A 15,225-nucleotide genomic window follows, 5' to 3' on the forward strand; every position below is an offset into this window, starting at 1 on the left:
TCTGAATTTACTTAAAATAAATTATTTTTGGTTTGTACATTAATTTAATTTAAAAATAATAATTTTGGTTCATTGTGCGGAAGGATTTTTCGACATGGAAACCTGTGGTCTCAAGAATATAATATGGTTGGTCCGCAGCTGAAGTGCAGAGGACTGTTTACGACTTCAGTAGAAACACAACGGTCATGAATAAACGTCCTCCCGATGAAGCAATACTTCGCGATAGTCTTTTTCTTTTTGTATTTTATTTTATTTTATGTTGAGGTGAGTGGAGACTTCACGACGGTCCTTTCGCACCAAGTGCGTTCACTGTTTTAGGTTTTGAAATAAAAAGTTGGGAGAAAACTGTACTTGAAAAAACTGACACTCAATGGGAAGGGGGGAAGGGCAGAGAGGAACCGGTGTGCATCATGTATACGAAACAATAGCCCTTCCATTCCCATTTTCGCTCACTGTACTGGGAAAGTGTTATATAAACCGTAAATTAGCCAAAATTATTGGTATAGCTTATTAATTTATATAAATAATACAAAAAAAATTCAAAGCAATCCGTGCCTCTTCCCCACGTGCGTCTCCCAAACATCCTGTGCCCTGTGAAGCCCGGACGGAGCATCTTCCACCCTTTTTTTGGCCGAGAGCATCTTCCACTTCCACGTGTCAGTCTGGACAGAGTGAAAGCAACAATCTAGTTAAAAAAAAATAAAAAAGAATTTTTTATATAAATATCTTCCTAAAAATTTAAATTTATATAAATATTTTTTAAAATTTATATTTATTTCTATATTTTTATAAAATATTGTTTTTGCACGAATACCGATTTTTCTAATTCTATTAATAAAAATTATATTTATTTTAATTAAAAATAAAATAAAATTTTGAAATTACTTTTTATCGTTCAGATCGTCTTATAAATATTTTTTTTATATATTTACTATTAAAAATATTTTAACCATCTTAATTTGAAACCATTAATTTTTTTAACGGTACTAAATGGCGTGAGTAAAAATAATATAGTAAAACAAATATTTTATCAGAATATATATAAAAATATTAATTTTTAAAAAATATTTATGTAAAATTTTATATTGAGGATGGTATTCATAAAAAAAAAATCTAAAAAAAAAACAGAAGTCAAGAGGGGCTGGAGCTGTTATGCTCTCTCTCTCTCTCTCATATCCAACATTCTTACTGCGGTTGAGAAGCCGACTCATTTATCAGATCGGGCTGGGGTCTGATCGAATCCTCCACGATGTTTTATTAACCCGATATTTTTACCTCGTTTTTACAGCCTCCACCCGCCCGGAGACACAGAGGGGAGATCCCTCCCTCCCGAGTCCCCACCTCTTCCCCGTCCGCTGCCGCGAGGAGCTGTCGCCGGCAGCCACCGACCCCCCGAGTAACTGGTAAGTCCTCTCCTTCTACCTCTCCCTTCTCTTCTCTCTCTCTCTCTCTCTCTCTCTCTCTCTCTCTCTTCTTGCTTTGCCTCCTCCCTCACCCCCTCCTCCTGCGGCGTCGCCGTCGTTCTGTCTCCAACCTCCACCATCATTCTTTCTCCGATCCTCGCCACCCTGCCCCTCCGCCCTATCTCGGCCCCACTTCCGCCCTCGTCCGCACCCTCAATTGGAGCCTGTCACACCTCTTCGTCCTCATAACCCGCTCCGCCTTCTTCGACCTCGGCGTCGCCCAAGAAATCACCTTCTTTAGGGCCAGGAGGGCTCCGACAAAAAGCCTAAACCCTAACCCTAACTTTAGTTTTAGCAATAAGCTGGCTCAAAGGTCGGGATTGGAAACCTAACCCGGATCGGCTTTGAAGCGCCTCTTTGCGCACCTTTGATACAATCGATCTCTGAGAGGGATAATAGTTGCAGGAAGAAACATGTTTAATTCCCTCTTCCAAGGAAAACCCTCGGTTCGAAGCGCAAAAGAATGCATTATTCATTGATATTTCTCTCACTGATTATAAATTCCCTTTGTTCAACCACCCTGCTAATCTAGGAAATCAAAAGAAAAAAAAGGATACTAAGACAAATCACCCATTAAATCAGGAAATAAGTGTCTAAAGTATGATGATCGGGAACCTGCCGGTCAAGTAATTGAAATAGTAATAATTGCATTATAGAAGACCCATACATTAAAGATTTCTCTCTTTTTGTGTGTCACGGTGGTCTGAATTCAAGGGGAGAGTTGCTGGCGTCGTGATTTTTGGATCTTTGCCGCGTATGCTGCCGTTTTGCTAGTATTTAAAAATTATGGATCTTGTTATTATAATTCATTTTAGTTTTCTCAGTTTCATTGTGGCAACAGGATGGGGTGTATCTACTAGGAAATTTGTTGTTATTTGTGATGTAAAAGTTATTAGGGCTAGAATTGATTTCAATTAACTGTCAATTTGTGCAATTATGCATCAGAATTCTGATGGAGTCGCATGTAGCAGAATCTAGATGAAAGTATGGATGTTAGGTACGGTAAAACTGAACAAAATGAAGACCGGGAAGGCACCGATGAGAGGAAGCATCGGTCAAGCAAGTCACAGAAGCACAGTAGTGTAAAAGAAGCTCAGAAACGGGATAGTGGAAGGAAAAGAATCTCTGGAGATAGGAATGATGCTAGGAAAAAGTCAATCAGCTCAAGCAGTGGAGATGAAAGTGAGTATGACAGGAAAAGAGAATCACATACCAAAACTCCAAGAAAGAATCCGGATGAGAGAAGTGAAAAGAGATCGAGTGAAGGGTATTGGGAAATAGAATCAGAGAGGAGAAGCAGGTATGAAGAGAATGAGAGGCATTCTTCTAGGAAATCAATCATGAAACCTTCTGAAAGTAGTTTTGTGGAGGAATCTGATTCAAAAGGTGGGAAAGCTGCTGACCATAGTAAGCATGGGTTTGCTAGGGATCGAAAGCAGGATCATGGAAATGAATTAAGTGACTCCAAATGTAAGGTTGTGGATTCTAGTGCTGATAAGGGTTTCAGGTCCAGTACCAGGGAAGAGAAAAGAGAAGATAGAGAAACTTATAGAAGTAGGGGAAGATTAATTGGTCAAGATGAAGATAATATGTCAGTCAGTGCACCTTATGAAGCTAGGCCAGATGTACATGAAGATGATAACTGGAGAAGGGTGTTCGAAAGATCAGCTGAGGTGGCAGGAAATGAGAATTCCCGCAAGTATAGCATCAGCGAACCACATGAGCAGAAATCTGAGAAATATAGACAACAACAAGACTCAGCATATGGCAGTCATGATGAAGTTCAAAGCCAGGAAGGGTCTGTTACTAGGGATGGAGAGATGAGAGAGAGAATTGGGAGGGAAGTTAGATATACCAAAAGGTCACGAACACCTGAGAGAAGTGGAAGGCGTCGTAGGGAGCAGGATGACCATAACCGAGGCTATTCAGAATCTGACGATGAAAGAAATATTGGGCTTAAGGGTAGAGAATGGGAAAGAGAAGGGTACAAGGATGATAGGCCTTCCAAGGGAAAAGATAGGAGCTGGAATGACGAAAATGGGGATTGGGAAGCTTCAAAAGACCACTGGAAAGGAAATCAGACTAGGCAAGATTCCAAAGATAGGGAGAGTGAATCTGGTCATGTCAAGGAGTGGGATTTGCAATGGCGTGAGCAAGAAATGGTGGACAGTGAGAATCTTCACAGCAAACCTGGCTATAGAAAAGCTGCTAGAATCAGGCTGGATGGTGTAAAAGCGTCATCAGCCTCTAGGAATGCTTATGAGAGTTCTGATTCAATAGAGATCAAACCCAACAAGAATCTTGACTTTGGGAAAGAGGAGACTTCTTCCATACATTTTGGGCAGACAGCTGAACCGGGTTCACAGCAGGATGTCACTTCAGGAGTAAATGTTGGAACAGGGGATTATCCACCTGAGAAAAAGGGTAAAATAGCATATGGCTATGGAGATGAATTACAGGTAAGATACCAAGATCACGGTTCACCTATGGATCAAATGTCCACAAGGAATTCTCTTGATTCTCATGCCAAAGAAGGACGAGGACGGGATGATACAAATTTTAATCGTACAGGACTGAGCCAAAGCAATGATTCACAGCATCCATTTGGGAATATTCAGGGATCAGGTTCTGTTAATAGGCCTCCACAACAGGGACCAAAAGGGGGCAGGCCTGCAAGAGGAGGAAGGGGAAGGCTAACTGGGAGGGATGCTCAACGGGATGCAATTCCATTGTCTATGATGGGCCCTTCATTTGGTCATCTTGGCTTGCTGCCAGGACCAATGCAGTCAATTGGACCAAATATGCCGCACTTACCTGGCCCACCAATTCCCCCTGGTGTTTTCATTCCCCCATTTCCAGGACCGCTCATTTGGCCTGGAGCTCGAGGTGTTGATATGAATATGCTAGCTGTCCCTCCCAGCCTTTCTCCAATTCATCCACCTGGGCCTGGAGGACCTAGGTTTGCACCTAATATGGGAACTGGCCCTAATCATGGCATGTACTTCAATCAGCCAGGCCCAGGAAGAGGAGTACCCGCTAACATGTCAGGCCCTGGTCTTAATGCGATGGGACTAGGTGGCCGTGGGATGCCACAAGATAAAGCACCTAGCAGTTGGGGTCCACAAAGAAATAGTGGGCCTTCTAAAGGTCCTTCAAGGGGAGAGCAAAATGATTACTCTCAAAATTTTGTTGACACTGGTATGAGACCGCAGAATTTCATCAGAGAGCTGGAGCTCACTAGTGTGGTGGAAGACTATCCAAAGCTGAGGGAACTAATACAGAAGAAAGATGAAATTGTTGCCAAGTCTGCTTCCCCACCCATGTACTATAAGTGTGACCTGCGTGAACATGTACTCTCTCCCGAGTTTTTTGGCACAAAGTTCGATGTTATTCTTGTGGATCCTCCATGGGAGGAATATGTTCATCGAGCTCCTGGTGTTACTGACCACATGGAGTACTGGACATTTGAAGAGATAATGAATTTGACGATCGAGGTGTGCTTTTTTATCTTTGTGCTCATCTCTTGTGTTTATTAAGTGATATGCTTGCTCTTTATTTGATATTTCCTGTATGCATGCTTTAAGTGTCTTAATTGGCACACCTAGTAATTCTGACTGTGCTGAATTTTACTCTTGTTCCTAAGCCTTCTCTGTTCATGTTGTCAGGCAATAGCTGACACTCCTTCATTTATCTTCCTATGGGTTGGTGATGGTGTGGGACTTGAACAGGGCCGTCAGTGTTTAAAGAAGGTATGCCACTTTAGTTCGGTATTCTCCTACTTTGTATGCTAATTAGAAGATCCAGTTTTGATCTTGTTACCAATTTGAGTAATACTATGATTGCAACACTCTTCCCAAATTTTGGTCCAATTTTTGGAAGGGGGAGAGCAATGTGGTTGACGTGATGATAACAGGCAATAGCCTATTGGAAAGTGTGACGCACTTGAGCTTTATGGGATATTGTGGCAAAGTCTTGTGCAGAGGGTTTTATTCTTCCAAGTTGCATTACAGGGAGGGGGAAACAACAGAGAGAATATGACAGTGTAGTTTCAGTCGTTCAATGATTGACCATTTTTCATGGGGGTTATAACCTGTTATCCTTTTTTATATATATAGTGGGGATTTCGGAGATGTGAGGATATTTGTTGGGTGAAAACCAACAAAACAAATGCAACTCCTGCCTTGAGGCATGATTCTCACACTCTGTGTCAGCACTCGAAGGTTAGTGAACATTTGGTATACAGGTTTATTCTTTGTCTATATATTTCAAATTCCAGCTTCTTCCTAGGCTAGCTGTCTTTGCATTGTCTACTAAATAAAATAATCATTTTTTTTTCTTTTTAAATTGAGTAGGAACACTGCTTGATGGGCATAAGAGGAACTGTTCGTCGTAGCACAGATGGGCATATCATTCATGCCAATATTGACACAGATGTGATAATAGCTGAAGAACCTGCTTATGGTTAGTATTTTCTGCTTTCGGAGAATATATATTCGAAATTTCAATTTTTGGATATTTGCTCATCTCTGGTGGTCATTCGATTCATTAAATTGACGAATAAAAATACCATCATCATGAATATAAATTGCATACTTACAAGTTAGAAGTTGTTCTATAACTGTTTTTCTTATTTTCCATGGATTTATTCATTTGGTCAAAATTCATTTTAAGAGCAATGGTGCCTGTGCTGCGATGAATGGGTATTGATGTGCATGTGTGGTCATTCATTACCAGTTCAAATTGCTTGCATGGATTGGGTTATTCTGGCCCTAGATTTTGCACATACCCGTGTAAAACTAGAACACGATAACCTGCTAAGAAAGCTTTTGTATATTTAGCAAGTTATTTGCCAAACTGGATGAATTATGTCAGGAAATTCCATTCCTGGCAAAGGTTTTATTTCTACAATTTGCGTTGATTTGCCAACACTCGCCAAGCGGTTTGGAGTTTTTTGATTATTCTCGGCATGCATTTATTCGCCAACACTCGCCAAGCTGTTTGGATTTTTTTGATTATTCTAGGCATGCATTTATTTTGGACCATCTTTTCCTCAATCCTCTATGTTGATCTTGATGATCTTCAGCTTCACCTGTATTCTTATTGAGGTCCTCAAGAGGGTTAATACGAGCACTTAAGACATGTCAGTAGGACATCCAACCTTCTGTGTTTGGTGCCAAACGTGCTTTGGAAATTCTTAGTCTGCCTTGGAATTCATGAGGCTCTTGTCTAGTATTTCTCACCAAGATTTCATTCATACCTTTTTGGCACGACATAAGGCAGGTTATATAAAGGCTGCTTTGGGGATCTCAGGAAAGTTGACAAGTGCAGTTTCTTTCATATTCCTCTTCACCCAGATAATTGTTTCGACCAAAAGAGTCAAAATGTTCATTTAGACTTATTTTTAGTTGACCAAGATTTCATCCAATCCTTTTTGGCACAAAATAAAGCAGTTTAAAGAAAGGCTGCTTTTGGGATCTCAGGAAAGCTGACAAGCGCAGTTTCTTTCATATTCCTCTTCACCCAGATAAATTTTTCGACCAAAATAGTCAAATTTGTTCATTTAGACTTATTTTTAGTTGACTAAATTTATTCAAGCTAACCATCCACCCTTGCCCCAAACATGTTCCTCTTATTCTGGATAAAACTATCCTGCTAATTTTAGCAATTGGTACTCTCCTTTACTCCATTTTGAATTCTGATATAGTTGTGTTGTCAAAAACATTTTCAGAGTAAATTCCATTATCAAAGCATGATTCCATCTCCACAAATTCTTGAAGATACTTTTTCTTCAGTTATTCTCTAGGGCCATTGGTTCCCTATTCTGTAACCCCGCATATCCAACCTTGCTCCCCTTTCACGTAACTGTGAGAAATTATCTTTATTTTGTGTCTTGTTTATTTTTTGTAAATACCTCCTTGTTGCTACTTAAATATTTGGGCTCCCAGCAAAATTTCTAGAGTAAATAACCATTTCTTTTCTTGTTTTCTTGTCATTTATATTGCAGGTTCAACAAAAAAGCCTGATGATTTGTATAGGATCATTGAGCATTTTTCTCTGGGCAGGAGGAGGCTTGAACTGTTCGGTGATGACCATAATATTCGTTCAGGTTGGCTTACAGTAGGGAAGGGATTATCATCATCAAATTTTAATTCTGAGGTATGAAATCGCTTGCTTTCGGTGACGCTCTTTGTTTTTCATCTTTTAGATACCAAATTCTCTGAATTTGTGCTTGAATAGGCGAGGATTGTGTTTGTATGCAATTCTGATGACATGATTCCTATACTGCAGGCATATATCAGGAATTTTGCCGGTAAAGATGGAAATGTTTGGCAAGGAGGTGGAGGCCGGAATCCACCACCTGAAGCTCCTCATCTTGTGCAGACAACCCCAGACATAGAAAGCTTGCGGCCCAAATCACCTCCCCCAAAGAACCAGTTGCTGCAACCCATACCTCTGATGCCCAGTAGCAATTCTAACAACAGAAGATGTATGGGAAATTCCCCACAGGCGGCCACATCTGTGCCCTTCTCTGGGTTTTATCAGGATGCTTTGGGTTTGGACCCAGCGAATGCTCTTCCTTGGAATCCTTCCCAATTGGGATGATTGAAAGGGCCTGACAATGGAATTTTTTAAGGTTTTGGGTTCAATACTTGTGCACAAGCAAGCGGTGATTATCATGAGTTTGAGTCTCACCGAGCGATCAATCCCTTGTAGTTGTAATGCAAGACTATGCAATTTTTTCTCATTATTTTTTGATACATTACGAGGGAAAGGCCTTGTATCAGCTCCGTATTATTGAATGAAATTGATTCTTACAGGTTCAGCAGCAGTAGCAGGAATTACAAATGAGGGAGTCTCTGCCCAATAGCTTCTAGGAGGTGGTAAGCCATAATATATTATTATTATCAAATGAAATGTTTCAAACCATAGAAGATTTTATTTTTATACAATTTCGAAGAAGCCATCGTCTAATTGCGCAAGCGTCTTTCAGAGCCACAAATAGAGCTATGTAATAGTGAGGATTGAGTTTTCTTTGTATCTGTGAAGATTCCGAGTTGCAGCTGTACTGGATGAACAGTATTTTATTCGCTGAATTAAATCATGGAACGGGGAACAGGCAGTGGTGAGACATTATAGAATCATTAAGACATTATAGAATCCCATTTTTCTACATTTTCGCTCAAACGACCCTTGCTACATTTTCGCTCAAATCTAATTACAGTCATTTGATCTTCGTTTATAAGATTTTAGTACGGTAGAATGCGCGATGGCATATTTAGCCCACAGATCTGCTATCGCATTATTGGCATGCTCATGGATGCGGCCTAAACAAATGACTGTTTACCTGAAAAGTGATTACCATGCTCCATTGGATGCAACATATGTGATTCTGTTCCTCATAAATTACATATTAATCCACGGATGACAGATTATCAGATTTTCTCAGATGATTCTTAACAATGTAAAATAATCATACAACACTTGCTGCTCGTGAGGGAAATGATGCATTACATATCCCAGCTAGCTTTAAAACTCTGAACCATTATTGGTGCCATGCCCATCTCCACGTCTCGATATACAAAAAGATGATCGATGCAAGGAGTACAAAATTCACTCACCAGAAAGTTCTAAACTTTTAGCTCACATATTTAATCTGGGAAAACTGCTGTCCTCTCGACCAATTGCTTGCTATGATGATGCCTGCCGAAATTATTATCCATCATTCTCTGCCTTCTCATATGAAGGTACTTGAGCAGCAGTTTCTGAAGCAGCAGAAGCTGTAGTTTCTGACGGATTGGCAGCTGCAACTTCTGACGTTGATGATGCTGCTGTCATGTGACACGTTAATCTTCATCACATGGATGAACAACAAAGAGACACAAAATTGAAGGCAAAATCACATGCTTCATTTCAGTGGCACCAAGTGATCATTATTATTATAACGCCAAACCTTGTGGTTGTTCTTCAGAAGTGGGCGCTTCTGTTTGGGTTCTTGTAGTAGATGCAGACTGCTGGTCTTCTGTGATTTTCAGAAGCTCTTCACTGGTGTATGGTCCGGCTGAAGGCTTGCCATCTGCATAGAACTAGTTTGCGTTATTCAAAGATACAAAACAAACAAGAAGAAAACCAATGTTTTGAAGTGATACACAGCAAAAGAACATATGATGCGACTTTTTCCAGAAAATTTGAGATATTGATGCCTTCCCAATCTTTTTCTTCTTCTTCTTTTTTTTTTTGCTTCAGAGGTAAAAAGATCATTAACTATCCATCCTACTATATTAGGCATCGAAAAATATCTTTGCGTTTACTTGTGTCAAATACAGCTCTTTGATTTTCATTCACATTTGGAGTGGGCTTGCTGTTGTAATTTGTAGAAGATGCAACTTCATCAAGTCCTATCTCCCGTTCAAGGGTGCTCTTGAATTCCTTTGACACTTCCTGCAGCATAAGAATCACTAACCTGATAATATGCCCCTTGATTGCACATAAGATAATGCTGCTATGGAGTCTAATTTTCTGCAAAGCTGTTTCCATTTTTCGGACATTTTGATAGCTTATCATTTTTGCCAGTAGATCTATCCTATTTATTACGTAACTAAAAGCATGTGGAAAAATTAGACCAGTTTTAACCAACCTGAAGCTCTTTTAGTGTTGGCTGGAAAGCTCGCAAAGTCTTTCCCAAGTTGCGTGCCACCTGCATTTAATTAACCTGTTTGAGAGACTGAATATATAGGTTGGACCAAGGAAAAATAAATCTTGCATTTAACCGTAGTTGGGAAAGGACAATTGGGCAGTTACTTAATGTGCAGATTCACTTTTCTTTTTTCTCCCCTTTTTTTTGGTTATGCAATCCATCATGCCTAATTTTCTTTCCTTTTGCAGATAAAGTAAACAACCTAAATTACTGTATTTTCTTTTTTAGCTTTATAATGAACATAAGAATGTAATCTACTCAAAACAAATGTGTTTTCTTATTTGTATTGATCGAGCAGGATAAAAACAAAAAGGACTACTCAAATAAGTGTTACTGGTGATATGCAAACAACATAGATGCATTATGAGGTCTAGAATTTAAATTTGAAAATCTAAAGCTCCTGAATAAATGAAAGAAAGGAATTCAAAAAGGGTAAACATCTTAAAGTTCTGAAAAATCAACTATGTAAGAAACAAAACACAAGCATGAAATAAGGCATATGCCCAAGCTCCATCATATCTATTAGAGGCTACCATTCGAACATGTTTCACCATTCATGCACATCCAAGGTTATGAACTTGAAAACTCAATTATTGATATATTACCTCATGCTGTTTCAAGCCTCAGCAAGAAGAGCTACTGAAAAGCTCTGCACTTGAATCACAATCACAATATTCAGGTGGGAGATGTTCAAATCACATACCAAAAACCTCATAGTTACCTTTACCAAGGACAAAGTTGTACATAGATCATGATTTTAGTAATCAACATGCTACCATATGGCGGTGCCGTCGCAATATATCCTCAAGGAGAAGGCAATCTATAGAATCCAACAACAACTAACGAACCATGAATCCAAACATCAAATTGGCGCCAACAATTCTCACCTTCAATGATACTATCAAGGCATCATCACATGTTTCTCCTTTTCTCCTTTAGACAGATCTTCATGATTTACTGAGGTACATCAAGGAGGTGTTTCTATTAATCAATGATCTTGAATTAGCTTCTACATCTTTATTAAGATTCTCTAATCCCCTAAGTGAATAAAATCCGTGATTTTTCTCTACAATATCGAGACTTGGACCATGCTATAGCTTACATGGCAGCAAATTATTCAGCCAAACCGCTTTTGCTAACAAGTTACTGTACTCTATACCACTCTGTTCTGACCAACATAGTACTATTCAACTAGCCAGAAATCAGCTTTACTTGTACATTAAGTGCACCAAGATCAATTTCCACTTCTTTCAGTGCCACTAATAGACCAACAATCCTTTACATCCACAAATGAAATCATATGCATCATAACATAAAAACTAGAAAACATGTTTCTATTTTACACAGGAAGGAGCTTACTTCGGCTAGTCCTTTAGGACCGAAGACCAGCAAAGCCACCACTCCAATAACCAGCGCTTCCGGGGCTCCAACACCAAACAAAGAAGCATAAACAACTTTACCACGATATTTACCCTTCTTTTCTGCAGCACAGATATAGAAGAATCAAATACATCAGATAAATATTATGGTAAATTATCCAACAAGTATTATATAAAAAAAGGTAGATAATGAGGGCATGACACAAAGACTGAAATGTTCTGGTAAAAGTAGATAATAGTAACTCAGCAATGAGATGGAATAGTATGGAAGTGCAACAAGCCTGCCACGGGAAAAGGTCAAAGAATGAAATAGAACAAGTGAAGAAGAAAAAAGAAAGTGAAAAATCACACCCTATATCAACTGGACCACTGCAAGAAAAAAATTCAAGAAAAAATGTTTGTGAATAGGACTCTCATTGCACGGAATGATTTAATATGCAGAAAAACAGCAACTTTAAAAAGCAATGTTATAGATCACAGAGAATATTTGTAAATGATACAGTGAACAGTGGACCCCGAGATATTTAATTAGCCATAAAGGCTACATCCAATTGGCAAGAACCAATTTCAGAAAAATAAATCTCAGAGAGGAATCACTGAAAGCACAAAACGGATGGTAATTAAGCATAATCCAGTAATGGCTAAAACATCTTTTCTACGAAAAACAAAGTAGTCTCTCCTGAACTATTAGAAAACCTAGCTCTTAAAACTGTTACGCAATCATTAAACTACTTACGATCCGGCAACTTCTACTTAAACTAGTGTTCACAAAGTACCATAAAACTGGCCTTGTTAAGAATAAGTTGGGTGATTTGTGAAGAGTGATATAGGATATTCCACTGGCAGGGGCATCACTTCAAATATCAGGTTCAATGAGTTATCAGGGGCTCCATCCTAGTTGACTTTTCATGATCTTTTGGGAGTAAACATAACATATTTGTGGCAACCAACATTTGCAGATCAAGTTACTAATAGAGGTGAAAGTGGTTGGAGCGGAAGCAGCCAAACTCTGTCCGATCCAACTCATAGTTGAAATTCGAACCCATGAATCAAGTATCACACTAAGGCTAAGAAAAAAGCAATAATCAGGAGGGAATGAAATGGTGAACATTAAGCACAGAATAGAAAGCAACCTGATTAGACATGAAAAAGTCAGATAAACCCAATAAAAATTAGTTATGAGGTCCCGGTTGTTCCTATTAACTTAGATAAACTGGAACCTTGTCCAAAAAGGGACCCAGCACAAGCCTTCCCTGAAAAGGAACCTCCAACCCAACCTGCCAACAGCATGAGGTTGTATATGAATCTAATTGTTGTATCTAGTTTTTGGTTCAGATTTGTGCCAATTGCAACATAACAATTTCCCATCCACTTCGACCCCTAGCTACCAAAAGAACAAGTTCAGCACATCTGAAGCAACTTAGCGAACTATATGTTATAATATACGATGAACTGTCCCATTGTTACTTCATACCATACCGTATGACTATATCCCATTTTTCTAAGGCCACTCTAACTTCATCCGGCATGATGACTCCTTATTCATGCCAATGTGTATAAGGAGTTAATCCCTGACTCTTGCATCCTTACTTACCCTTTTGACTACACTAGAAGGCAACAATCTGGTGATGTTACTTAAATTTGCATTCCCAAGTCTCTATCCTATTTGACAATCAACGCAACAATAGTAAAGCAGCCACAACAAGGTGGAATGAGCATTGGTGCAAAAGGAAGATCACCTTGCCCATACGCCACAATGAATAAGATTTTGCACTCCTTATAATTTCACCCAAATGGCCGAGTTTTTGTTTCTGCAAAATCATATAGAGGCAACTCATTTTTTTTCTCTCCACAGAATCTGCTTCTAAGAATCTAAATTTTCCTGATAACAGTAATGGTGCTTACATGGGTTTGGTGAAGCTTTGAGCATCATGCTTATGTGGAATTGGAGTTCGTCTGACACTGGCGGAGCTACCTCCAAAGTTTCAACTCCGTATTCATTTTCCTTACTTTAGTACATTTATCTCCAACTTAAACAAAGTCTCTTACACTCATAAATCCATGTTTCCATGAAAATTCACTAAGGAGGCTTTACTTCAGGGGAAAGAAAATTCCAGCATAGATCTTGAGGTGAGTACTGCTACACATCACCTGGTAACAATCCCCGTTCAGTTTACCCGGGATGTGGCAGTCGGGGATCGCCATGCCTACTGCTCATCCAATCACCAACTTCCACATCCCTCGGGGAACTAAGCGGCGATCAATAGCGGGTGATCTCCAGCTCTTCCCTTTCGAGGCTCAAGTCATAGTCCTGCTTGCATTTAACATGTCCTAAATAAGATTACTGAACCGTAGTCCGTGAGCATAAAAAATAAGGCATCGAAACATGAATTTGAACTGACACTTTGTGAATTCGCAGCCTAATTTGTTAAAACTACGGCTTCTAAATTCTTAAATAATTTCGCTTTCTGCTCTTTCTTTCCAGTGCAACGGTAATTGTTCACGAAAGTAGAAAAACAAATAACGAAGAAAATAAAGCAGGTCGACATAATATTATAAAACCAGTTTTCCCCAAATATAGGGATATCCTATTTAGGAGGGAAAAAATCAAATCTATAGCCATTTTTTCCATGTAATCGAAGGTTTCGCGCAAAAATGAAAATAAAACCAAGGGAAAATAAGACGGGGGCTACCTCTCTGGCCATAACCTCGCGGGAATGAGACGCCGATGTGCTTGAGACCGATCCACGGCGGAAGAGGGGGGAATCCCAGCCGGAGAATCGAGCCGTGGGCGTGGCGAGAGGTTAGGGTTCGCAAAGAGAGCACGGGAGGAGATGAGGAGAGGAGGATAGGCGTCGTCCGATGGGGGCAGCAGCGGAGCGCTCGGATTGCGGTGGCCGCGCCCATCGCGAGGGTATGAGATGGAGCGAGAGATGGCAGGTGCCTTTACATGGCCTGACCCAATATAAAATGGGCCGTGGGCTTAAAATCGGCCGTGGGCTTCAAAAAAGGGATTCGTGTCGAACACGGATAGACTGGCCTTTTTTTTTTGTTGTTGTCTTTTTTGGTAGTTATAGACTGGCCTTGTTTGTTAAACTGATTGAGTTCGGATTTAGAATCTTGGTCCATTGGATGTTGTTTTTTTTTTTTTTTTTTTTTTTTGTACCCATATCGATCACCATTTAACTTGTGATAAATCAGTTACTGAACCTTTCGCTCACTCTCAAATTAGACATCACATTACCTTTGTGAAATTCGCAAATGATGTCATAGTTAGTTTGTTCCCACTTATATAATAAATATTACAAGTTTAGATGAATGCATTTTGCCAAATACACGTATCCTGACTTGGCTCCAACACTACCTATTGCCACCTCTAGCAATGGTTTTAGCATGGTATTGACGGGGAGAATATTGGTTATCTTGATCTTGGGTTGTTCCGAAGTTTCTAACTTTGGTTTGGTCCGAGGTGAACGGCTTTGGTACTGACTAAGGTACTATTCAAGTCGGGGCAAGTGTGAAGTAGCGCTGAGGATAACTAAAAAAGACGCAGTTATGATTTCGGCAATGATTATACTAGTTTAACTATAAATGCACGACCAGTGCAATTATGGCCACATCTGCATTATGAGGAATCATTAACATGCAGTTAGCGTATGATCAGCCGTTATCGTATGGTTATTGCATC

General features: G+C 39.6%; 2 protein-coding genes across 3 annotated transcripts; one reads left to right on the plus strand and one right to left on the minus strand.

Moving 5' to 3' along the window:
• The first annotated feature begins 1,226 nt into the window (after window positions 1–1,226).
• LOC103698966 (N6-adenosine-methyltransferase non-catalytic subunit MTB-like) lies at window positions 1,227–8,292 on the plus strand. The gene is made up of 7 exons (XM_008781016.4): window positions 1,227–1,403; window positions 2,409–4,957; window positions 5,129–5,212; window positions 5,579–5,683; window positions 5,816–5,924; window positions 7,468–7,619; window positions 7,752–8,292. Exons 2-7 carry the CDS (start codon window positions 2,450–2,452, stop codon window positions 8,064–8,066), a joined length of 3,273 nt encoding a protein of 1,090 aa, XP_008779238.2. The 5' UTR covers window positions 1,227–1,403; window positions 2,409–2,449; the 3' UTR covers window positions 8,067–8,292.
• Window positions 8,293–8,844: 552 nt separating this feature from the next.
• LOC103698959 (sec-independent protein translocase protein TATB, chloroplastic-like) lies at window positions 8,845–14,481 on the minus strand. 2 transcript variants are annotated; one of them, XM_026801799.2, is made up of 6 exons: window positions 14,231–14,481; window positions 11,518–11,639; window positions 10,099–10,158; window positions 9,773–9,902; window positions 9,415–9,537; window positions 8,845–9,289 (listed from the first exon to the last, which is right to left on the minus strand). In XM_026801799.2, exons 1-6 carry the CDS (start codon window positions 14,442–14,444, stop codon window positions 9,177–9,179), a joined length of 762 nt encoding a protein of 253 aa, XP_026657600.1. In that variant the 5' UTR covers window positions 14,445–14,481; the 3' UTR covers window positions 8,845–9,176. The 2 variants fall into 2 exon arrangements, with proteins under 2 accessions (XP_026657600.1, XP_008779231.1); XM_008781009.3 differs by having other exon boundaries at window positions 8,845–9,292.
• Window positions 14,482–15,225: the final 744 nt, after the last annotated feature.

The sequence above is a fragment of the Phoenix dactylifera genome, chromosome 18 (genome assembly GCF_009389715.1).
Source record: "Phoenix dactylifera cultivar Barhee BC4 chromosome 18, palm_55x_up_171113_PBpolish2nd_filt_p, whole genome shotgun sequence".
NCBI classification, from domain to species: domain Eukaryota; kingdom Viridiplantae; phylum Streptophyta; class Magnoliopsida; order Arecales; family Arecaceae; genus Phoenix; species Phoenix dactylifera.

Coding starts and splice junctions, on each gene's coding strand:
- LOC103698959 (XM_008781009.3), bottom strand. CDS start 14,444: ATGGGCGCGGCCACCGCAATCCGAGCGCTCCGCTGCTGCCCCCATCGG. Junction 9,538..9,772: donor AAGAGCTGTATTTGACACAA/GTAAACGCAAAG, acceptor AGTTCTATGCAG/ATGGCAAGCCTTCAGCCGGA. Junction 9,293..9,414: donor TTCTGAAGAACAACCACAAG/GTTTGGCGTTAT, acceptor GTCACATGACAG/CAGCATCATCAACGTCAGAA.
- LOC103698966 (XM_008781016.4), top strand. CDS start 2,450: ATGGATGTTAGGTACGGTAAAACTGAACAAAATGAAGACCGGGAAGGC. Junction 4,958..5,128: donor TAATGAATTTGACGATCGAG/GTGTGCTTTTTT, acceptor TCATGTTGTCAG/GCAATAGCTGACACTCCTTC. Junction 7,620..7,751: donor CATCAAATTTTAATTCTGAG/GTATGAAATCGC, acceptor CCTATACTGCAG/GCATATATCAGGAATTTTGC.